Source organism: Malaclemys terrapin, chromosome 8, assembly GCF_027887155.1.
Source record: "Malaclemys terrapin pileata isolate rMalTer1 chromosome 8, rMalTer1.hap1, whole genome shotgun sequence".
NCBI lineage: Eukaryota > Metazoa > Chordata > Testudines > Emydidae > Malaclemys > Malaclemys terrapin.
Window position 1 is genome coordinate 80,922,492 of NC_071512.1, and position 25,809 is coordinate 80,948,300.

The 25,809-nt window shown below is 41.4% G+C and overlaps 1 protein-coding gene across 3 annotated transcripts in view; it reads left to right on the top strand.

The window, feature by feature from the left end:
• The window catches only part of COL24A1 (collagen type XXIV alpha 1 chain), a 234,046-nt gene that overhangs the window by 134,448 nt on the left and 73,789 nt on the right, over window positions 1-25,809 (top strand). For all 3 annotated transcript variants that reach the window (XM_054036762.1, XM_054036763.1, XM_054036765.1), the window contains exons 25-28: window positions 13,547-13,600; window positions 15,752-15,805; window positions 19,503-19,556; window positions 20,262-20,315. In XM_054036762.1, coding sequence (XP_053892737.1) covers window positions 13,547-13,600; window positions 15,752-15,805; window positions 19,503-19,556; window positions 20,262-20,315 — 216 coding nt within the window. The remainder of the gene's footprint in view (window positions 1-13,546; window positions 13,601-15,751; window positions 15,806-19,502; window positions 19,557-20,261; window positions 20,316-25,809) is intronic.

Sequence of the window (25,809 nt, forward strand, 5' to 3'; positions counted from 1 at the left end):
AATGACAAACCAGAGTAAGCAGAGGCATAGAACACAAACCCTGAAAAAATAATCCTAGCGCTTCACAAATGACCTGTTAAAATACATTTAAACAAGTATGCCCAATTGTGGACAGCATTCAGTACCACAGAATGGAAACTAAGTAGATATAACAAGTACAAAAACTGGCAACAAGAATAATAAAACCCAAAGTCCAGCAAAGAATATAGGTGACCTTCTGGCTGCAGATGCTAGCTGCACAGCAAGCAGTCCTGTAAGAGAAAAGGTCACCCTGCCTTGGAAAGACAAGGCAAGTTGTGTTGTGTGTCTAGGAGATGTGGAGTTACTTTTGGGAAGAATTCATGTAAGTAATTTCCCCACCTCCTGCAGAGGCAAAATGTAGCAAGATTGTCCCCATGGAATGGATGTTTAATTTATGGGGAATGGAAAAATGAGATTCTCTTTGCTTGAAGAAAAGATTAAAGGGGCTTTGAGTAAATTTTCAAGAGGCTAAGTAGACAGTTCTTTGAACTATTGTGAAAAGTCTGGACTCTGGGGATGCACAAACAAAAATTGGAAACAGCAGGAAAAAGAAAAACAAACTGAGTAAAACATTTTTCACAGAAATGATAGTGAAGGTGTGGGGTCAATCAGGGCATTAGAAGACACAACTAGCTCAGTCATTCTCAAAAACCTACTTCATAAAGGTTTGAAAAAGAGACTATTAAGGATTTATAGAGTAATAATAACAATATTTTGCATTTATATAATGCTTTTCATCTATACTGTAGACCTCAAAGATTAAAACCCCTCTCAGATCCCACATAACTGACAGTATCCATCAACCACTTAGCCGTCCCTCTCAGGAAAAGCAGTGGAAAACAGATAGACATTGTGGCATGACCTGAAGGTCAACTAATTCAGGCTCCGGTGTACCAGTTTAAGAAGCAAATTGCAAAGTTGAAGGATTCCTCAGTATTAAAGCCCTTAATCAGCTGATTTCAGATGCCATGGTATCCCACATGGAGAGAGAGGTAGTTTTTGAAGTACCCAGCACCCCAAACCATTTATGGTTTGATAGATCAGAACTAGCATCTTAAATTGACCCTCCCAAATAAAGGGGAAGTGAAAGTGATGAAGCACAAGTGTTACATGCTCCATGTAAGAACAACCAGTCAACAGAGAGGCCACCACCGTATTTACCAGCTGAAATTTCTAATTGCTATAAGGGGCAGCACCACATAGTCCTTTGCAGCAATCCGATCTCAAGATGACAGTAGTATGAATCTGCTGTGTTAAGTGATCATTTCAAAAGAAAAGGCCATGTGCAGATTATTAAAAACACCATTTGGCCCATACTTCTATCTTGACCCTCAGAAACAGCTCACTGATCCAATAAGACCCCACGTTATGAACCTGAAGAAAGAAAAGTGGACAAGCAACGTACACTGAGGGAGCTGGTATCACCACAGATATTTCTTCTGGCATCACCACAGATATTTCTTCTGGCTATTTCCCCGAGCCTACCAGCATAATCCATCAAATCCAGAGGGCACTTCACTCTCATCCCAATCCCAGCATGTCACTGGATAAACTGCTCAACCACACCAACCAGAGCCAGTAAAGCAGAGACAGAAGCCTTTATTCTCTGCTATGTCTGAGCACAGCCTTGGGTGCAGCCTGGTTATGGTTCCCTGTTCAGTGCTGCCCAAGTGGAATCGTCCTCTAAATTATGCTGCTGGTATAAGGCCTCTTACACGAGGGGACTATCAGGTATAATGGAGCTGAGCTCCATCATGCTCCCACCTCCCCCTTCCACTGAGGGGGAGTGGCTGGTGTAGGAGACAGCTACGCTATCTCCAGCAGCCCTGCACCAGTGAAGATTCCCCACACATGGGGAATTTTCTGTGAGAAATCACAGGCTGTTTTAAGGTCATTTTGCACTGTGCAAAGCTCGTGTCCTTAGCAGCCAAAGAGACCAGCCCTGAGTGTGCTCCAGATACTGGAGTCACCGTAGTCCACGCTACCTCATTATCATCCCCACCTAAAAGCATCACATACATGTTGGAGGAGTGACAAAATGGAACTCTGTAGTACATCAGACAAGAGAGCTATGGGGCACATAGCTTCATAGATCCCAAGGCCAGAAGGGACCATTGTGATCATCTAGTCTGACCTCCTGTATAGCACAGGTCATGGAATTTCCTGAAAATAATCCTTAGAGCATCTATTTTAGAAAAAAATCCATTCTTGATTTAAATTAGCTCTCCATCTGGTCTGCCCCGGCAGAGAAGAAAACTGAACCATACAAGAGTGAGTCCAACAATTCCTGCACAAGTGTGTGCTGTCATCTCAACAGCATCTTGTTCCAAATCCAGGCAATCTTATCTGCAAAATAGAATAACAACTCCCAGCAAATGCTCAGCTGTGCTACTTGTGGGAGCCAGCATGACATCTACCATTCAGAAGAGAGCTGTTAAGTCCTGTTCACCAGATGCTATACTGGAAATAAAGAACCTCTTTGTTGTATTCTGGACAGCAATGGCATCAGACTTCAAACACTCTTTATGTCACAGTCGTTTACACCCAACATAATGTTTTTACCACCAGTTCTCTAGCTACCTTCCTTTACATTCATTTTTAGCAGTCTATGTGTATATCAAGGTCACCTGTGAAGATGGAATATGAGAAGAAACATTTGGGAGCTACCTGACCGATGATCAAAGAAATGCTATTGTAATGGCTGGGGCATAGGCTGCTGGGCCAGTAGTGTCCCCTGGGCAGGGGTCGAAGACAGGAGTCGAGACTAGTTACCAAGCCAAGTCAGGATGCGTATCAAGGTCAAGCTGGGCCAGGATCGATGGCAAAAATCAGGAGCAAGATAAGGCAAAAGACAGGGTTGGTAGCAGCAGCAAGCTGGAAGACAGCTCCCTGGGGCAACTTCTTGGTTTAAATAGTTGGTGTGGACCAAACAGGTGTTCACGGGGTTCTGTGTCACTCTGGGCTTTTGGTGCAATCCTTCCTGAGGTGTGTAACCCTCCAGTAATTGTTGGATGCTCCTTCACCTGGTTCCCCAGTGGTGATGTGGAATCATCAGTCATCCAAGGACCCCACAACCCCGCATTCTAGACCCGTGGATCCTTACAGCCATTCATAGAGTATATGTATTCATTTTCACTCAATAATGGTGCAGGTGTGAGCATGCTGTTTACTGCTGGTCCCATGAGTGGCAATCTGCCTCTCAAAGTTTAATGCACCTCTTTTGTACACCGTAATGATCCAAGAAAACATTTTATTTTTTAACATGAGTAGTGTCATCACATGGCATCTGGGAAGAAGGTGGAAGAAGACTGACTTCCAACACTTCGCTTATGAGAACATCCTGCCAGCACTCTGTTATCTTAAATGAGAAGCATGGGGTGGAATTTTGCTACATCATACTGTAGCAAATTCTGTAACTCTGGAATAATTATTCGGGATTTACTAGTGTTTCTGAAAGCAGAATTTGGCCCATGATATTTGTATCTTTGAGTTGTGGATAAAGCAGTGATGCCAACATGTTTTCTCTTTCTAATAATCACCTATAGATCTTATGTTCCCTTCCTAACATTTTTCGTACAAAGGTTCTGAGGCAGGAAATTGATCTGAAATTTTAAGGTTGACTATTAATACAGATCACACACCAAAAAGCTTAGATTGCCAAGTGGCATAAGCATAGCAGTGAGATTCAGAAACTGATCAAACAGCTGTTTAGTTGTCAGGCCCTTCACATGGGGCAATGTTCTAGTCTACCATCACATTTTTGCCTAACTCAGAATGCAGTGTCATCAGCAAATACATGTAGCACAAGGCATTAAAGGTTTTGGAAAAGACTAAATTCAGTAAGCATGTTCAATTTTCCTCCCTGAGCTCCTGGCTTATGGTATTGTAAATCAAAGCCAACTCAGTCTGCATAGTAAAGAATGATGGCACTGTAACATACTTCAATATCTCAGGTTTGTTTCAAAATTTAGAAGAAACAGTACTGCGTATGAGTTGGATCTGATCTTGATTAGAGAGAGAGTGTGTTATTTCTGTTCTATTTGAAATTGAGAGAGCTTTGTTGCAGAGTATAGCAACTGCAGCATCATGTTATACAAACAAAGCAAAAAATGGGAAAGCTACAAGGACAAAAATGGATGGGGAAGGCAGTATTAGAATGAGCAAGGTGTGTGTGTGTGCATGCAAACTTTTATATTTTCGTCATTGTTCCTTTTTCCAAGTGAACCAACTTGCTAGGGCCTTAGATTCATCTGAGGAATAATTTTTCCTCTATCTCCTTGCTTTCCCCACAGAGAAAAGCCTTTCCTAACCGTTACAGAATAAAATATATTATTTTTTTAAAAAAACAACTTTTTGGTGTTCTCTCTGGAAGGTTAAGTAATATGACCCAAGTAGGTTGTACCTCACTTACAGTCATACAGACAGCTTCTGGCAAATAGTTACGTGGCATTGATAAAGGAAGTGTCTTGGGCCCAGGAGATGACCCCATTAAAGCTAAATTCCCCCTCTATGCGTAGGAAGTCAGAATTTTCTCAATACTTTTTCCATTTCAGCTCCGTTTTGTTCCGTGTTCACAGCAGTCTGGAGACAGGACAGCCTTTAAAACTAATTGTCTTCACTCTGCGTTAGCGCTGATCAGATTTGGGCTTCATTTCAGGGTCTTTGCCTTCCTCTTCAAAACTCTGAATGAACTCAGATCCAGTTATCCATTGGATCCAAAGGATCTGCATTTTGGCGCTGCCTCTGGAGCAATCAGGAGTGATGCTCTGACTCAGAGAGTCACAGTCCCCCTCCTGGCTCTCTTGCTGCTCCGGGGAGGGAATAAACTGGTCTGGATCTATCCGCAGCACAATGTTCTGTTCCCCAGAAAGTTAGCACAATGGTGTTAGCTGGCACACTGTGTGGGCAGGCCAAGGTTCCACCCCCTCCTTTGTGAGGAGGGAACAGAGTGGCTTTTTTGAGCGTGCTTCTCTTCCCGTATTGTTAGCTGTGATGTGCGTTGCTGTTGCAGGGGCACAACAGGTGCCTTGCTAGCTGGACAACCATTTGGCCTATTTTTTATTTATTTTTTTTGCAAATAAGCTGCATTACCTTTGTAATTATTAATTTATTTTTGCTGTTGTCTATTAAAATAAAATCAAACTAATCTAAATATGCCAACTCTTATTATGTCTCATAATGCATGGCTGGTGAAATTGGTCTGAGACTGGACTTTAGTTTCAAAGGTTGGGGGGATTCATATTAAAAGTTGAAAACAGATTTCTAGGTATATTCGTATGACATAAAATAGAAGCTCAGGTTTGTAATATGGTTGTTCTTTAAGTAGTGGTTGTTTTGTTAAAATTAACATAGAAACTGACTTAATATTCCGTTTAATTTTGATGTGTTGAAATCTGGATGTTGGTTGGGTTTGTTTTTGTTTTTTAAATACTGTACCCAGGTGAAGGAAACTCTTTGCAAAGACTGAAGTTTATAGGCTCTTGATTAAAATGTCTGTGTATAAATCCTTACAAGCAGACAGTAATTATTGCACTGGTACAGGTTAGATCTCATCTTCCAGCTGGGAGGAATGTGCAGATGCAGGGAAAGTTTCATGGAAATGAATGGAAAGAAAAGAGTACAATAATATAAAGATTTTCTTGTGGCAAGAAAATATTGTATGGTTATTTGTATCATGTCATTAACATTATGTCTTATGAATATGGTGAAATTTTGAATTCTATATGAAATGATGCTTCATTGGAAAGTTTTTTTTTCACTTACATGTCAATGTTAGTTTATATAGCCTGACAGGTAACTGCTTACACAGGAATCTTTTGGTACTGGATGAATATCCGCTTCTCTCTAACCAAGCCTTTTTAAAAATTACTATGTACTCTATTTTGCACTAAGTATACAATATGTTTCCAATTACTGCACTCTAGTCCGGTTTCTAACAAACAGCATGTGCCCTGGCAATATACTTGGTCTTCCTTACGCATGTGTTAGATGTGGGATCTGGTCTCTGATCCATTTTCCATAAAAATGCTTATGTCAAGGAGGCTTCTATAAAGAGATATTTGTCATTAGAGAATCGTACAGAAATCCTTGCAAATGAAAGTTTATGGCCTAATTTTTTAACGAGGTTTATGGCCATGATCATTTTTTTTCATTTAGTTGTTTTCCTTTTCCTTTCCTTTATAATACTTATGCTTAACACATTCAATTTGGTTTTTGGAGTGCACCACTGTGCCAAAAGGGAGTTGTGGGGATGCCAAAGAACTCTGACTTAATACACTACCTTTGACAGATATTTATCCTCTTCCGTAATAAGCAGAGATGGGCTCAAACCTGTAGTGATCTGGATTCAAACTTTGCAGTGAACCAAAATAAAGCCATGGATCTAAAGAGCCCCATGAACTCTGAGAAAGTTTAGTATGACATCAACACTATTTGGCTCGGCCTAACTGGTATAAAGATGTTTTTGTTTCTGTAAATAAACGTCAGTAAATGTTTTACTAGGCTCCCTCAGTCCCACTTTGTCTGCCCAGGATGTTGCCTTTTTTTTTTTCCAAAGAAAACATCATCAAGAATTTTCCTCTTCTTCCATCTCTGCTGGTACCCCCACCACGTTCACCTTAGTCTCTGACTCTCTATCTCGCTTCTGACCTTTCTCTTCCTTCCCATCCTCCTTGAAAACTCCACTATCCTTCCCATTTTTCAGGCTTGCAACCTCTACTTTAAAAAAGGTTCTCTCCTCCCAGAGATCCCCCTGCTTTAGTACTCCTGTAAGTAGAGACTCTACCTGGAAGGCTCCCATTGCTAGTACGAAGAAAGGGTCTGCATCCTCTTCACTCAGCTGTCCTTAGTCTTCCAAACCAGATTTGTCAATCAGCGCCAAATCCTGGTACCGCCTCCACTATATTGAGGCAGGGACGATATGAGCTCTGCTCAAGGGGTAACTCATGGCACCGATCCTCTTACTAGAATGGAAGAGATCAAAGAAATTAGTCCTGGGCCTTCCAACATTTCTGACTCACAAGCCCACATGCCTGATCACCCTGGACAGGCTAGCAGGGCTGACTCCTTGTTGCATCCAGCTCCATGTAGAATTAAGTGCACTATGCCATGAAGCTCAATACTGACAATGACTCCTCACAGGCACCTTCAGTGCCAGACTTACCAGTACCACAATCCTTAACAATACCAGCAGACCTGCTACTAACTATTGACCCCAACCCCGGCCCCAGTACCAATACCATTAGCACCTAACTCTCCAGTACTGGGCTTGAAAGGAACCACAGTACATATCTTGACAGAAACACCTCCACAGTGTATTACATCAACAGGCAGGGGGATGCCTGCTTATCCCCCTGTGTCAGGAAGCAATCAAGCTGTGCGCATGGTACCAGCTTCACAGGATAATTCCCTTGGCCCTTCTACCAGAAACCAACAAAGACCTGGTGGATTACCTCAGCAGACAGTACTCAGCCAACCATGAGTGGTCACTCTATTCTTCAGCCTTTATTCCACTGATGGAGCTCCCTGAGGTAGATCTTGCCTTGTCTTCTGCTCCAGAGCAGATAGCAAGGCCAGGGTCACTCCAAGATGCTTTCCTCATCCCCTGGCTTCATTGGCTTCTCTGTGCTTTTCTTCCCATCCCCCAAAGGGTCATAAGGAAGATCAGTCAGGATGTGGCCACGGTGATACTTACAGCCTCTTATTGGGCCAGACAGTCATTATTGGCTCACAGACCTATTCAATATGTCCACACAGCCACCAATCTCTCTCCCCAGTCTGCCAGACATATTAAATTCTCCATCCAGACTCCACTTCCTTACTCTGATTACCTGGAAGTTGGCTGGCTGAGCACAATGACAGCATTAGATCCACATCGATCCAAAAGATCCTGTAACAGAGCAGTAACCTTTCTACACACTCAGTCTCCGGATCAAAGTGGAAGAGATTTTTCCATCTGGTCTTCACAACAAGGTCCCATCCTGTTACAAGCTTCTATCACCAAGATCCTGGATAACAGCCTCCAGGTCAAGCTATTGGGCCCCCACGTCAGCTCTGTCAGGGTGTGTTTAGTTTTCATTTCAGCTTGCCACCCTCCCACTCAGACTTACACAGTGTTCTCTCATTCCACTGTTTCAAAGTTTCTAAAAGGACTGGTTCACACCTATCACCTTCTTCAGGAACCTCCCTCATTTTGAGATTTTAATGTAGTTTTTATGGCCTTGTGAAGCCCTTATGCATTGAACTCTTATCCAAGTGCTTTCTTTGCCAGCTCACACCCCAAACTACCTTCCTGGGGGCTACAACCTCAGACAGGAGAGTTAGTGAGATTCAAGCACTGATGGCAGACTCTCCTTCTACTGTATTCCACAGGGCAATTGAGATTGCCTAACACTGGCTATGATATCAAAATATATTAAACAATGAGATTTCTAACGCAGCTCAAATTCCAGGAAAATAGGGAGCAGAGAGGGGTGACCAGATGTCCTGATTTTATAGGGACAGTCCCAATATTTGGGGCTTTGTCTTATATAGGCACCTATTATCCCACACCCCTGTCCCAACTTTTCACATTTGCTGTCTGGTCACCCTAGAGCAGAGTACAGACCACAAAACCTAGCAGTGATTTTGCACCTACTGTTTTCTAGTGGCCTTGAGTGTGGATTTTATTGAACCTATATACATAAACAGCATGTTTAAAGGCAGAAATCATTGAATTTGTTGTTTAAATCTGTAGAGCAATGATTTGGATAGACTGAAATAAAATCATAATTAAATCCTAAAAGGAGTAAGAGCTGTCTGGTGGGTGGGTGAATATTTTTGTTCTTGAAAAACAAAAACTTGTTTAAGTGCCAGTTAAAGTTGCTTACTGCTAATTAAACTTGGTTATATTCCTATGTATGTAGAGATAGCAGTTACCAACATCTGAATCTTATACACATAATCTGATTTAATGTGTTACAGACATAACACAGTTGAGTATTACTACATTACTAGTAACTTTCATATTTCTGCCATATTTCACAAGCGGTGTTGGTCCTGGGACCGACATGGCTACAACAACACTGCATATTTCATGATCACTTATATGATGAATTCCAGGTGCCTTTTGCTATTTCTTCAGTCACCATTTTTTTTAAATGTTCCACTTTTGCTAACCCCATCCTAGTCCAGATCTTCAGGGTAGCAAGGAAATTGAGAACATGTTTCCAATAATACTTGTTTTACAAGCAATTTTCTTCCAGAATTTAATAGTAATCAGAGGTATCCTTTAATGTGTTCAAAACCTGGAACGCACATAACTGCTGACTGATTGTGGCCCATTTGCATGATTTTCCAGTTGGAAACTCTAGAAATAATTTCTCTTGGAAGAAATATCTTGTGAATGCAGTAAAGATGATTTACAGGAGTTGTTTTACACCTTACCAAAAAGAGACAACAGCCAAAAACTTCCACATGTTTATTAACAAGATCCAAAAAGGGTTACAATCGAGGAAACACTTTGAACCATAACTCTCAACCTCCTAAGCACCAAAGGGCAATTAGCCTCCCAGCTCCCATTGAAAGTCATTGGGATTGGATCCCTAACTCTCATTTGTGCTATTGAAAATCTGCTGCCTCCAAGTACGTAGCTGGAATCACCAGCTCTGTGCATTTTCTTTTTGAAAAAAAAAAAAAGAAAAAAAACTCGCAACATCCTCAGAAAACAAGGTGGAACTGAAGGAGTCGAGTCAAGCATTTACTGATCTATATTTACAGAAGCAAAAGGCATCAATATGCCAATACATAGCTGGGACTGCCAATATGTGTAGCAAAGGGACAACATTCAGACATCATTTTTGCCATGTCTACATGCTGTTATGCAATTTCCTCACTGCTATAAAAATACATTAACCAAAATACATTTGGATCTGTTATTACTTGTTGTTATTATTTAGTAAAATACTGAATATACATTAATTTTATTCACTTCATCAAATAGCTCAAAATTGGGATTGTGAATGTGCTTTCCTTTTCCAAGGCATTCACAGCTTCTCTCTACTGACTGCTTCTTTTCTTTTCCTATCGCTCCCTTTGTTGTTTCTTCCACCCTCTCTACAGCTTTCATGTCCTAGGGAGAAGGAGCCCGTGCTCATTACTACTGCTTGGAAGTAACTGGCTGCACTCACTAACCAACCTTGAGTGTGGGCACTTTCAGTTTTCCACCTAACCGTGGAGTGTCCTGTAAAATTAAAAGTACCTGAAAGATCTCTTCTAACTCTCATTACAGGGAAAGGTAACTCTTTCAAATGAACACAGCTCTACATAGCTTCTAGCTATGATTCTATTATTTAATTATTATCCGAATAAAATAAATGAACTCAACAGGAATAAAGGTTATTTCTTGCCTGTAATACATTCAGGGGCAGATCCTCAGCTCCATTTTGTTTAAATCCCTGAAGCTGTGACAGTTTACACCAGCTGTGTTCTTTTCACAATTCAATCCCTACTCTCAGTCCAGACTGTGAATGTAATGTTCAGAATGCAAATTCCAGAGCCGCTAAACTGCATCAAAGCATTAAGACTTCCTTAAACAAATTAGTTGTAGGTGTAATTAGTTTGTTGTTTTTTAGTCTATATCACAATTAAGAACTATTAGACTTCGCCAGATTGTGAACCTCTGACTTCCATTGGTGAGGAGTTAATCATATGAGAAGTCCCATTGATTTTAATGGTCAGATGGAGTTTATATATCTGGGGTGAACTCACTCAGTTCAGTGGCAAAGCTCCCATTAATTTCACTGGAGCCAGAATTTCCCACCTGGTATATAAACTGCTGTTACTATGTACAAACTGATAAACATATCCGTTTTAGCAAGATGTCTTGTTGACAGGGTTTGGTGTTCTCCTTTATGTGTTCCTATTGGTATGAAAGAATGGTTAAAAATTAACATAAACAGAAGATATTTTCAGTTGTTCAATAGAAAGAACTGCCTTTTCCTCTATACTTAGACTCTCGTTTGTTTACATAGCGCGTCGTTTTCAAAGTCTCCTTCTACCCTAGAATCTTGAGGCAGTTCAAATTGAAGGACTATGTCTCCAGGATGGTAGATTTCTGAGGAAATGCTAGTAAAAGTAAAACAATGTGTGGGCTATATAGGTAAGGCATATGCAGTAGGATTAATGATTACAGGTCTATTCAAATGAGAGTTTGTAATTATGTTAAGAATTACAGAAAGGACCTTTTCTTCCATTAGAGATGTTTTCATTTTTTCCTGGGCAAATTTTACAAGCCTTTTATGGAAGGTATTTTCCAAACACTGTCAATAGACTACTTTAAGCTCTGCACTGGACAGAGATGTCTGCTTACTCTTATGCCTTTTCCCCTCCATTTGTTAAGTAAGACTCCATTTTCTTTAAAAAGAAAAAAAATAAAGAGTTCAGAAAGAGCCCAAAAGCTTTAACAACAGACTCAAGAGTAGAAATGTCAATCATCCAAGTTTTTTGAAACTGGGAGGATACTCTGTAATTTTCAATTACATATCCATTTTAGAGAGATTCAGGAAAAAGGCAGCGAAATTCCACTGAACAACATATATATGTATAAAATTTAAAAATAATCATGTGAGTGGCATCATTTAGCCATATGGTTTCAGATATTGTAGCTGCTTACCTTCCATTATCTCTTTTGACATCTGTCTCTCTGCCTGTATATGCACCCTTGCCCCTCAACATCCCATCTCATTATGGTCGTATCTAAAATGGACATCAAAGCCTATCAATATAATGTTTTGAAATAAAATAAAACCCTAAAAAATAAACTAATTTATTTATGTTATCCATTGCCTTAGTACCCATCGCCAAGAGTATGAAATACTGTTTTGGGGGAAATTGCAGCTTTAATTAAAATTTGGCCAAGCGGACTACAGAAAAACAGCACCTGCTAAATAAGATGAGCAAAAAGAAAAAAAAAGCTAAGGCTGCGCTCCACTATTAATACCCAATGGGGAATATCAGGATAGTAATCAAAGAGTTGTCCTGTTTTAACTGCATGTTGGAAAACGGGCCTCGCTCTAAATTTCTTTGTTTTCTGCATTTAGGCCTCAATTCAGCAAAGGTACTTAGGGACCAGCCTAATGGTAGGCATTTGAAGTGAATTGGGCTACACGCAGGCTTACTTAAAGTTAAGCACATCGTTAAATACCTTACTGAATCAGGGCCTAGAGTTACAACGATGCTAAATGCTACAAAGATGTAGCATGTTATGTTTTATTTTATTTATTTAGATGTTTTATTTAATTGTTAATTTATTGTGAATGTTATGGTGGCGGTGTGTTACATGGTGTTGGGGTGAGATTTTTGAAAAGTACTCAGCATTGGCCTAACCCTGCACCTGTTGAGTGTTACCATTGGCTTCAATGGGAGCCGACTGAGGCCACTGAGAATGGACTAGTTCCAAAAGGACATATCTTTTATTAGTGGAACACACCTGCTTAGAACCCCTCCATATAGATCTTTTGTTACAGCCTGTACAATACTGGTGGAAAATAGTAGGAGAGAGTCACAAGAGAGCTATTTTCTTTAAAAAAGATCTGATCCTATGTCTTACTCAGCCAAAACTCCCCATGACTTCAATGGGTGTTCCATTCCTAGCAAGCTAAGGAGGAAATTAGGATTACCCACATCCAATAGTATTTTTGTTTTGCCCGGGTTTGACTCACTCAGGCTGCGCTCCAGTGACATTGAGGATATTCTTTGATGAATTTATACTTTCCTAAAAATTTGTGGCTAGGACTAAAGCACTAGGAAAGCAATTAGCACTGCTAGTTATATGTTCATAGAGCACCTGGCACAATGAGGCCCAGCCTAGTAGTGCCATTTAGGTGCTACTGTAATGCCAATAGACCCTGGTCGTCGGCGGGCAGGATCAAACCTGGGACCTCTGGAGCTAAATGCATGAGCCTCTACTGCATGAGCTAAAAGCCGTATGGCTGTAGAGCAGACTCATTAATCTCTCTCTAAGTGGTCTCGGTGCCACTAAATGGGACAGAACACCACACCCAGGAGGTGTGTGGCTTACACTACCACAACATAAAAGTTAAATAATAATTAAATAATATTTCCCCTTCTTCCAACATCCCTTGATTGCATCTGGATCTGAGTACAGGGGGTGCCTCCACACAGGCCACAATCTAGCCCCAACTGCAAACTGTCAGCAGAAGCTACTACCAGAGATGTCTGCTCAACAGAGAAAATGATATATTAGGAAAAGCTCTGTAATGCTCTGGTGAGACTACCAGGAGGGGGAAGGTTAGGAATTCGTATTAATTATCTGCCCCTGAAGTCCTATGGGCTAGGCTGTACCACACTTACTCACATGGATGAACTCTGACTCACACAAACAGTCCTCTCCAAACCACTGGGTCTACTCTTGTAAGTGGCTCATCAGGTTGAAAAAGGGCTCCACAATCTGCCCTTTGTTGGCAGGTGCAAAAACATGAAGCAGCACGGGCATCATACAAATAAAATCATTTGTTTTTTCATGTAGGGACCCATTGGTTTACCTGGAGAAATTGGACCAGCTGGAATACCTGGTGAAAAGGTAACTTCTAACACCTCAGTCAGTTCAGTCTGAGAATGTGACATGACTAGTATTTGTTTCAACTGGGTGGCCATTTTTCACTTCACTGTGGAGAGAGAGATAAAAACAGAACACATTTCTGTGCCAGTTTTTAAATGAAGCTAAGTCAATAAATGAACGTAGTTACAGTTTCCTCTCCTATATGGCACCCAGATGTGTTTGTGAATGTAATGGTTGGCAGTGTTAATATTATTAGCATAATGTAAGTCTAAGACTATTAGACAAGTTCTACTTTAACAAAAAGATAAAAACAGGAAGCTATTACATGACTGTCAGTTTCAATTACAATAAACACATAATTATTTGTCAGAATGATCTAAAACGATTCAACCCCTGCAGAGTTGAATTAGTTCACCTATTTTGATGACTGGAATTCAAAAGAATGCTATTGACAAAATCTTACTTTATGAATTTATTATTACTTCCATGAAAATATGGTGATATTTTTACTGTTGGTTTATATTACAAGGAAAAGGAAATACATGAAATGAAAGCACTGGTTGTCAAATCTTAAATATGGATAAGTCTGATAAGGCTTTAATCATAACTGCATGCCTAGAATACAGTATTGAAGGAGATCTTGTCATTTTGTTTGCTCTTCATGTACTTACAAAGTTACTTCAGTTGCTGGTTTAAAATAGGAGAGGAAATGTAGCAAATCTACCAGCAAATGGAAGCAAACTGCTTATGACGGAGTGACAGTTTCCATGACTACACTGGATATTTGTCTCTTCATGATTAGTGGTGTGCTGTAATGTGATGTACCAGGTGCCTCTCTGTAACATAAAGGAATGATTTGTTATTTTTAAGAGCTGTATTTTAGCAGCCGATATTAATCCTCAGCCAGGCCTAGTACCTGGGTCGGATGTTATTGAGATAGAAGAGGAGTGAGGATATGAGAGGTGAGGAAAACCCTCCTCCTCCCCTAGCCAGGGAGCTAGACAAATGGCAGTGGCAGCTGATGCTGAGGTGGGGCTTGACTTGCCCATATGTACGTGTTATTAAAAAAATGAAGGCAATGTGAAGTTTTTTTTCTCTTGTTTATTTGTTACGATTATAGATAACTCATGGATGCATAAAGAATGTAGGTAGCTATGAATGTGACGCACCCCAGTGCCAGGCACGTCCCTGCTGCCGGTGGGTTGCATAGCCAAGTTCACTTTCTGAATCTCTTTCCTGTAAGCCTCCTAGTAAAATGGAAGGGAAAGAGTAACTTGTAGTTTGATTTTATTTTCAAAATGAAAAACTGGGACACTGTGGTTGCATTTGGGGGATCACAGGAAGATGTTGTGCTGGGGAAATCAGAGAGGTTGGCGGGGAAATGGGGGGAAAAAAGAGGTGCCCTCTCCCACTTCCCTTTGAGGAAATGTGACACTTTATAGTAAAGGGTATAGTGGGAGAAAAACATATTTATTCCTCTATTGCCCCTTCGCTGTTGTCTCCTAATCTCAACCTCTCCCCTTCTAATCTAGCACTCTCCTTCTATATCCCCACTACTGACTTGTCCCCCTTTTGTACACCTGTTTACCTACTTCCCCATTCATCAGTTGACTTCATTTCCACCTGAACTCAAACCTGCCCACACAGCATCCTCTGAGCTCAGAAAGTTCCTTGGCCGCCTCCTCTTTCTCCAGCAAACCCCCACGTGGTCAGAAACACCTCACACGTGCGTGCGTGTGAACGCACATGTCTCCCTCCAGGCTGGTAACCCCTTTTCTTCCTACCTAAACTCTCTAGAGCTCAGAATCACTCTCCTTAGTTCAGAGGATCACACACACAACCCTTCAGGTTCATGAAACCAACTTGCAGACTCTGAACGTTTTACCTACCTAATATCCACCATGAGCAGCAGGCTCAGAAGTTTAAACCCTCCCCTTCCTACTTGGTGCTAAATCTAAAACAATAGGAGTAGTAGCAGTAAAGAGCATGTACCTGTGCTTTGAAATAGCCCCACAGAAGCCTGATCTCTGCTTCTGCCCTCCTCTACCTGCAGCTCATGTGTTACAGGGACTCCAGGCCACAGTAAGAAATCCTCACTGTGGAAAGCACTGTGCCAGTGAAATAACACACCATAAATTTGTTTCTTCTCTTTTTCTAAATTGTTTGTTAAAGGGAGAGCGGGGCAGTCCAGGACCAGTGGGCCCTCCTGGGGAGAAAGGTGTCATGGTAAGCAGTAAATGAGGTACAAGTCAGCTTTATTTTACTTGCAAAGGAACTGTTCCTTCCCAAAAACCTAATTCATTTTGGCTATGCCAATAGCAAAAAGCCTTATGGAAAAGTAAAGCATTTGCGATATATTATTTCTAGGAAAGTTTCCATTTAGTAGCTTGCTAAGTACTTTGCAGACTAAAGCAGCATGCAGTGAATATGAATTACCCACTTTTTAAAAAAATGGCTCTCATCAGATGTGCAGGATTGAAGCCCAGTGAATTAGCAAGCATGACAAAAAAGAAGGAAAAGTAAACTTCATAGTCTGCAGATTGTTTGCTGAGAAACTACTTTCTAAGACTAAGGGCTGGATTCACAGATCTTGCAATGCCTGACTTTTAGATGCTCTGATGCCTTGTAGAATTCACAACCCTAAGGTAGGTGCCCAGGCTTTCTGTACAATGCGTGGGGAGAATTAGGCACCTGAAAAAGGGATTCACAGAAGCCAGCAAGCTGAGCAGGGAGCTGCCTTTGCTAGCCAATAGGAAATGCCAAGGAGAGGAGGTATTTGAGGGACTTTGAGGCTATGACTACACTATACACATAACTGGCGGCGGCATGTAGTGTACATGTAGCTACCTCCCTCAGTGAAAAACACACCACATCCCCATTGTGGTATGTAGCTACATATGTCAGTGAACGGCTCTGACAGAGGGGAGGCAACATTGAAAGGTTCCAGCAGCTCCCCGCAGCCAGAGTCTTTCCCTGCAACAGGGAGCTGCTGGAGCCTTTTCCTGGCTGCCAAAGTGGAGAAAAGCTCCAGCAGCAGGGAGGCAGTGGGACGCTACACTGCTAAAAATAGGAGTGTAGGCAGAGAGGCATGGCTTGGGCGAAGAGAGAGCTGTTAGGGGCTGTACTTGTTTACATACTCACCCCCATCCGGCATGTCTTAACTCACCTACGCTGTGCCTCACCATCTACCCTGCTATTTGTACCAGTGCTAGGGAGGTTACATGGGGATGGACAGCATGCTGATGAAAGAAGTGTGCAGCAAGTCACACCCTGAGAGAGGCACCTATTTCCACTTGGGATTCAGAGCCAGGGATCCTCTCATGGAGTTTGGAGCCTATACTGGGTCTACTGGTGGTTACATTGTTACATGATGTTTCCCTCTCTCCTTTTAATGTTCTTTTTCTAACAAGACCAAACTCTTGTTGCTCAGAGCAGCATTATTATATTTAATGAGAGCTGCTGTGGGAGGTCATGAGCAGGAGGGAGAGGCAGTCTCTCAGGTAGCTTGATTCAGTTCCAGGGATGGATTTGAATAGCAAGACCGGGGCCCTTGAAGCTAGCTCTTTTTATTCAGTAAGGAAGCCAGTGCACAGAGTAGAGCCCTGGGGTGATGTGTGGGTGGGCTGATGTATTTTGTATCGATTGACCTAGTAGGGTGATGCATTTGGTACCAGGTTTTTCAGGGTGTATGTCTTCATTCCTAGATGTAGTGAATTGCAGTAGTCAAGCTGGAAATCACAAACGCACAGATCACTAGGCCTGAGACTGATAGGGTGTGATGTTTTCTGGCCAACTGCAAATAGAAAATGGACATTTTTTTGCAGCAGTTGCTCTTTAGGTGTGTATTAGCAGAGAAGAGTCTGAACGGACCCCTAGGCTCCAGATCAGTTTACCAGTCTGTAGAAAGGAGATAGGGTGACCAGATCACTGATGGGAAATATCGGGACGCGGGGGGGGGGGGAGAAGGGGGGATATCGGGACGCGCGGGGGGGGGGGAGAGCAAAAAAAAAGCTGTTTTGCAGGTGCCGGCCACGCCGTGGCTGCTGCCCCTTCCCCCCTCTCCCGCCAGGGCACATGCGGCACGTCCCGCCACCCCACGGGGAAGGAGCTGCTGGAGCGAGAGGTGCGGGGCTCCGGACCCTGGCAGCGGCGGGGGAGAGCAGCTCAGGGCCGTGCAAGTGGGCACATAAAGTTTATTGGCTCGGGGGGGGGACCCCGGTCGGCTCCTCGCTCTGCCCTGTAGGGGGGTAGCGTCCCCGCCCCGTGTCAGCATGTCCCACCGGCTGCCACAGGCCAGATAAGGAACCGAGTCCCTCCTCCCCCCGGCTCCTCAGCTGAGCGGCATTCCTCCTCCCTCCCAGGCTTGCTGCTGTAATGGCGGGACAAGCCTGGAGGAAGGGGGTGGTGGCCGGCTTCCAGTTCCTGCGGCTTGTGAGTAGGGGCACCGGGCGGGCAAGGGGAGCTGGCAAGGGGGCTGCTCCTCCAGGAGGGTGATGGGGGGGCTCAGCTGAGGAGCCAGGACGATGGGGGAGAGGGTGACTCAGCTCCTTACCTGGCCTGTGGCGGCCGGCGCGACATGCTGGTGTGGGGCGGGGAGCCGGACGGGGTCCCATCTAAGCTTATAAACTTTACATGGCCACTCATGCGGCCCCGAGCCGCTCTCCCCCGCCGCTGCTGGGGTCCGGAGCCCCCCCTCTACCTCCTGGGGGAGCAGCCCCCTTGCCAGCCCCCCTTGCCCGCCCAGTGCCCCTACTCACCAGCTCCAGGAACTGAAAGCCGGCCACCACCCCCTCCCTCCAGGCTTGCCCCGCCATTACAGCAGCAAGCCTGGGAGCGGGGAGGAGTGCCACATGCATGGGGAAGAGGCTGGGCCAGGGCAGGGATTTGGGGAGGGAGCCAATGGGGGATGGAGGGGGCGGAGTCGGGGGGGGTGCAAGAGCCCTTCCAGGAGGGCAAAATTGCTTGTTTGTCCAGTGTCCCGACCGCACGTTGGTCGGGACGTGGGACAAACAAGCAAATATCGGGACAGTCCCGATAAAATCGGGACGTCTGGTCACCCTAAAAGGAGATGATATTCTTTGACGCACTTCATGCTTCCTACCAACATTAAATCTGTCTTGACTGGGTTCACCTTCTATCTGCCACTTTACACTCAGGAACAGATCTGCCAGGAACTGAATAAACGAGGATTTATTAGTATAGGACACAATCCTGTTAACACTTTACTATCAGCCATAGTGCATACTACTGTGAGTAGTTCCACTAAAGTCATGGTAGAAAGTGCTATGCCAGGTGGTAAGTGTTTGGAGTAAATGCAACATGCCATGACATTGTGGACCAGAGCTGGAGTTCACAATCTTGTGTGGGCCTGCAAAATAATTTTTCCTCGCCAGTCTTGTTCCCACAAAATACCACTGACACTTGTCTACCATGACCACCTGTTCACACCACTTCACTCAGTCCTGGTTGGAGGATAATGGATGGTAAGCAAGTTCTTTGGGTTTGGGACACATCCCAAATTTAAATGACTTCTTTGAAATGTATGTATACAGTTCTGGATTGTGGCACTATCAAGTTTTTCTGTTTTGGGCTCTGGCAACATATATCCAGCAGAACTATAATTTTGCTGTGTCCTAGGCACTCCCCAAATCAGAGTTGCCAGACTGGATTATCTTTGGGATGGGATGGAAATCTTTTGCCTGTTTTAGAAATTTGAAAATCTGATTTTGTTCATAAAAGCTCTTTTGAGTTGGTGCACATTCATATCTTGTGACCTTGGAGAGTGGATTGCTTCTTTCAAATACTCTGAAGATGATATAATCAGCTTTGGGGGGGATTATTTTAAATGCCATTACCTGCCAAAATTGCAATTTTGAGTTCAGCAAATGAAGATAAAAATTATTCGATCCCTTTTCTATTTTAGGGCTATGCAGGACCTCCAGGGGGCTTTGGGCCTTTAGGGCCACAAGGATTGCCTGTAAGTATAGACCAACATTTTGATTTAACATAAAATGCACTCTGTTTAAAAATCACTCTTTTATTCTGTTACTGTTAAGGCTATTTGCAGAACTGTCATGAAAATATACCAGCCCAGGCACAAATACTGTTCACCTGCCTTTACATATATTTTTTACTTACCCAGAGCAAGTAGACAAGTAGAATTTTTTAAGGCTGATTTAAAGTGTAGCCATTTTAATTTTATTTTGCTGATATTTAATTAAAATCCATTAATTGTATGAATGATGTATTTACTATTAATCAAAAACAAATGGAATCTTCCTGATTTGCTTGTGTTACACTCTCCACCGTGGGTCACCAGCAGGGATAGCAAATGAGTCTTGTAGCACCCTAAAACACAAGTTTCTACCATTTGAGCCAAAGGACCTGGTCACAGTAGTAGGTTCTTATCATTTATGTGAATAGCCACTAGAGAAAGGCACAGTCCACATTATTTCTTACCCGGCGCAAAGCCAATACTAATGGCACAAAGCCAATACTAAGCATATTTTATTGGACAAGTTGTACTGAAGTAATTTGGTTGATTCTGAGCTTTTAGAAAGAGAGAATGCTTGATTTTTTTTCAGCCTATTGTGAACTACTATAAGAATTTATATAGACCTCTAGTCACTTCTGGAGGTATTTCTGTAGAGGATATTAAATAATGAGTTGATGTAATACTTAGGGTCCTTCAGGGGCAAGAGGACCTCCAGGACCACAAGGAGCTAAAGGACGAAGAGTAAGTAGAATTGTTATTATATTTTACCTAAAGAAATGATGAGCACATGACTTAAAAGGAATCTAGTTTCTAAATCACCTCCAGTTGCTTCTTTTGAACTCTCTGCTAGGTTATAGAATATCGATCATCAATATCGATTCAAGGCATTTTAACTGAAATATGACACACAAGACATGTGCTTCTAGTAAGAAATAAGTCCAAGTTCCAGTTCTGCTCCCATTGAAGTAAGTTTGAGTTTTGCCATTGACTTCAATTGGAAGCAGGATCAGAATCAAAATTATTGCTTGTTTACTTTACCCATCTCTGCTTACAGACATATATTAATGCAAACCTTCATCCTTGCTGATGGACTGTGTTTCTGTGTTTTATAGACTAAAAATTTTCTTTATCAGCATTCTTTCAATGCCTTCTAATACCAGTGAAGGAAAATTACAATTCCTACTGTATAATTTTAGGGGAGGAAAAATAAAGCTATACATGACACCTAATATCATCATATTCCTGCACCATAAAACTCAGTTTAGACTATTTGCATGTTCCCTATTTTATCAGCAAAATGTGAAAACTTGTATTTTTTTCCTTGTGCACAGTGAACTGATCCAAAGCCCATTTGAGTCAATGGGAGTTTTTCCATTGAGTTAAACAGTTTCAAAGAGAGCAATTAAGCTGTAAGATAATGTGATGATTTGATACATGATCTATGTGAACTCTTCCTCGTAGAATGCTAGTTAATTACTTATTCTTGTTGGCCTGAGCACTCATCACCTTAGATTTAATTTAATGTTTTGAACCAGGGGGCACTTGATGCCTTACAAAACTGGGTCTTTTATGAGATGAAAAGTAGGGTATCATCTTACTTGGAAGAGAACACTTAAAACAAATTCTTAATGGTCTCTTTTGCCAAAATTCTTGAATACTTTTCTGTCAAATACTTTTTTGTACCAGGAACTGGAAATAAAAATAGTCCTTCATACAGTTAAATATCTGTTGCATCATTTCCTTCTTTTAAAAAAGACATTTCAATATATAGTTTTTTGATGAAAATGAAAATGTCCATATACTTTAATCTACAAATATTATAAGGCTGGAGGATTTTTAACTTTTGTTGGATAAAGATAAATACTTAAGAAGCTTACATATATGTCCTAACGCTAGGGTCCTATACAGAAGATTAAGTTTAGTAAACTTGTTTTGCATCATAAAAGTATGTGACCTATATATTCTTTTAAATTTTTCTTTCATTATTATTACTGCCTTATACAATGTTACATAAGATATTTAGAAAAAAGTGTTATTTTATATTTATTTCCAATATATTTGAAATATACTTTATATAGTACTAAGAATATACTACTTTTTCATTAGAGAAAGTTAATATCTTGCCTATAATGTTCTTCTCCCTTCAATTATGGTTTCCTCTTCAAAATAATCTGTTGTAATTTGCTTCTGTTCTGCTAGTACAATACATATGAACCATTTGTGAAATACTGCATATAAAATGTATAATCTCTGCTAAAAGTTAGGAACTAGGGTAATAATAAACCTTATTATGAAGCTGCTTCTAACTGGAAATGCCACGTCAATGTTTTCTTTTCTTTAGGATGAGATATACAGAATAACTTATCCCAGTCTTTTACACTTGATCAAATATGTGAAGCTGAGTTGAAACATGTACGCATATCCACTTTTCATCTAAAAGTGTCTATATTAGCCCTAAGTGCCTGTGCTAACATTAGATGTTCCTGTATAGTTCTTCTACACATAAAACCATGAGATTGTGATGGACTTTCTAAATCTGGTACATTATAGGTCTGATTCTGCTGGTCTAACTCAAATAAAACTCCTATTTAAGTGGAAGATTTGTCTGAGTTAGGGTTGCAGGATTAAGAAATTAACTTAAAACTTCAACTGCTCACGGACAAAAGCATCTTCAAATCCCACCAAAGAGAATTGCTATAATCCTATGAAAATAGTGTGCTTGCATTCCTACTTCATTAATAACAATGGATTTGGCCTTCTAAAATATTACTTTGTAGATGCAATTTAAAAGGTTGAGGAAATAAAATGTTACAATTTGGAGATGTATTTGTTGATTTAACAATAATAGTATACCTTTTAACTAAACAATGAATAATCTTTAAAATCCTCCTAAAACCACAACACCTAGGAATGTTCAGAACTGGTTAGATAAATTTACATGTGAAAACAGTCATACGTAATTTAGCTCAGAAAATCATCAAGTGAACTGTGGGAAGTACTAATGAAACACGACTTGCAGCAACATGAATGGTATGTAGAGCAACAAACCACAGCGAAAAACAGGCTGCATTCACACTGCAGCATGTAGCTGCACATGTCAGTGAAAGGCTCTGCCCAGGGGAGGCAATGGGGAAAGGCTTGGCAGCAGGGAGTGCTGGAGCCTTTCCCTATTGCCTCCCTACCAGAGCCTTTCCCCACTGGAAAAAGGCTCCAGAAGTTGGGAGAAGCAGGACACTGCACTGTTAAAAGTAGCTTCATTAGAACTTGTTACAAAATGATCCCAGGGCTGCAGTCTTTGTTCAAGCTAACCTCCCCATTGAAGCCAATAGGAATTTTGCCTGTATTCTAGACTGCAGGATCGGGCCCAATATAGGATTAATGTATGAAAAATATATAGAGACCACTTAAAACTGAAGATGTCACCTTTGGATTAAATGAAAGCTGTATCGGAACACTGAGCTGTGTGTGGCAGGATTTAAAAGGGCACATACAGCAAGTTGCATGCAAAAATTAAATAAGAGCATATGAAAATTCTCCTTTGTGTATAAATAAAAGAACGGATCACATCTTCACAGCTGGAATTTATAGGAAGTTTTAATAGCGGTGACCAGCTATTGCTGCATTGTTACACAATGAAATGGCTTTATACCATTAACCCCTGAGCAGCCATTTAGCATTTAAGCTACCCAGCAGTCCAATTTTGTTAAGACTATCCAGCTATGCAGTCTTCCGTACATGGGGGAATTCTGACTAGCTGAAGAAAAGAGCAGTTGTTCCTTCATTCTCTCTTTGCTGTGCCATTTGGTGTGCAGTTTACCAAGTAAGCATCTCATCTAGCTTCTACAGTATTTCACCATTTCATGCTTAAGACTTTGCTAAAGTCATCCCAGCTAAAGTCATTGTGGAGGGGCAAGTCACCTGCCAACGGTGGAGAGGCCAGAGATAGGAACAGCAGCTGTAGCATGGGAACTGTTGGTTCTAGTCCTGCAGCAACCCATGTTTTATTCTTTAAATGTTGCACTTGTGACAAGGGAATATAGAGGTTGCCACGCTGGTGGCTCCTCTGGGGTAGGACACATTGATACTTGGTGAGGTGGGGATAATTGTACTTGAGGAGGGGAGTCAATAGGGTTACTCTTCTTAAGGTGGGTGAACCTGAGAGCTTGTATGAACTCAGGAGAGGTGTTACTGGAAGTATAAAAAGGCCCTGCTTACAGTAATGGAGCTGTTCTTCCTGCTAGCTGCTGTGCCGGATCACTCGTACCCAGATATCAGTCAGGAGAGCAGTTAGTACCATACTACCATGATGCAAGCTAATTTATGCAATAGAAATCTCAGAGTATGTCTACAGTAGAGCAGGTGGTAGAACTTCCAGCTCAAGGAGCCATAGCTACACTAGCTAGCATGGTAAAAATAGAAGCATAGCCACCCCGAGTGTACCTGTGGTCTCAGACAGGATTGTACTCAGAGCAGCCAAGTCCTCCAACTGTTTGTGCCACTGCAGCTCCACTTCTATGTTTAGCACCCTAGAGCTAGTGCAGATATGTCTCCTGGAGCTGGAATGTACACCTTCCCGCTCTAGTGTAGACATAACCTAAAACATGAGGTGCCAGAGCTTCTTTTTGTTCTTACTATAACCTCTGCTCTTTCTGCTAATATAACCAGTCTCCTTTTTATTTGGTAATGATAAAATATACATTATGGACCAACTTCTGATGTCCTTGCATGGGCAAAACTCTCATTGAAATCAGGGGGGAATTTTCACTGTTAGCATTCTTTGCCTATGTTTAATAAGGATGTGTCCTTGCAAATTAAAGATGATATACTAGCTGTATAAACATGATAGCTTTTGCATGGCAGGGAATGGTAAGAAGACGACTGACAAGTCGTTGAGATGGGTTCAGTATATTCTGCATGGTACTGAATTAAGAGCAAGGGAGAATGTGTGATCTATGTGCACGTGGACAAAAATCAGACAGGCTCTGTGATATGTTACTAAGGGGTGAATGTAAGTGTGTATCCTTAATTGTTCAAGGCAAGAGGTTTTAAAACTAATATAACTTTCCATTGTTCTTGCATATTAAACTTGTGGGGGGGGGAACAGAGTATGCTGTGTTCACTCTTTTTCCTATGTTTAGGAGAAAGGGTGAGAATGAGTGCTGTTTATTGATTTATTTATTTGTTTTGTCAGGCAAATATTCCTTGGTTAATTATGATTAAATCATCATAAACATGCATGATAATATATTCCGTCCTCAAAATAAAGCTGAACCTATGCCAAAGAAAAAAAGCAGTAGTGATCACTTGACAGCTGTATTGCCCAACTCTGCAGTTCATAGACTCATACAATATGCAGCCTATATTAAATAACTGCAGCCAAATTGTGTGTATTTCATTCTGCACTAGCTACTGTAGGGAATGATACTAATTCTATTTAATCAAGTTTAACTGTGCCAATAATGAGTCAAACAGTAGTATTTATAGGAATGATGCTCTGCTTTTGATAGAATATACAACTGCCCTTTCTTTGGATTCATATTCTTTGCCTGTGGCAGACAAGAGGTTAATACAATATCTAGTATCACTGGACATCATATTCATTTCCTTTATTTTGTTTTCATTTTATAATTAAATTACATTGTTCCAAAACCTAGTCCTTGGCTTCTAGTTCTTGCCCCCGAGTTTTATTTTGATTAGCTGTCATTTGATTAGTCATGACTGAAGCAATTGTTAAGTTCTTCCTAATGAATAGACAACTGAAGTCAACTTCACTTAAAACAGTGGTGGCTCTATGTCCAGCAAAAATTCAATGTGTGCATGACGTACCCCAGATCATTCACCCTCCCTATTTAGTTTCTCTACATTCTGCAACTACTCTGCTTAGTATTCTGATTTTCCCCCTTTCCAGTGTCTTCTCTTGCTTATTTGACTGCTTCCTTGTGTGATGCATTCTTGACTCTCCCTTCAACTTCCAACCCTTCTTTATCTTACTGACCTGTCTACTTGTCCTCTCTGGAATTCTCCATCACTAATGTGTCTCCTTCTTCTGCTCTCCCTTAGAAAAGTCTGAGTACCACCTGGTACTACTATCACATAAAACAGACAAATGAGGATTTCCAGGAAGTCTACCCAGCCTGCCCTATATATTAATTGCAAGCAAGTTTTCATGCAGTATGAGTATTAGATGACATGATCAAGCAATTCAGATAAGATAATATGGAACTAAGACTGCTTT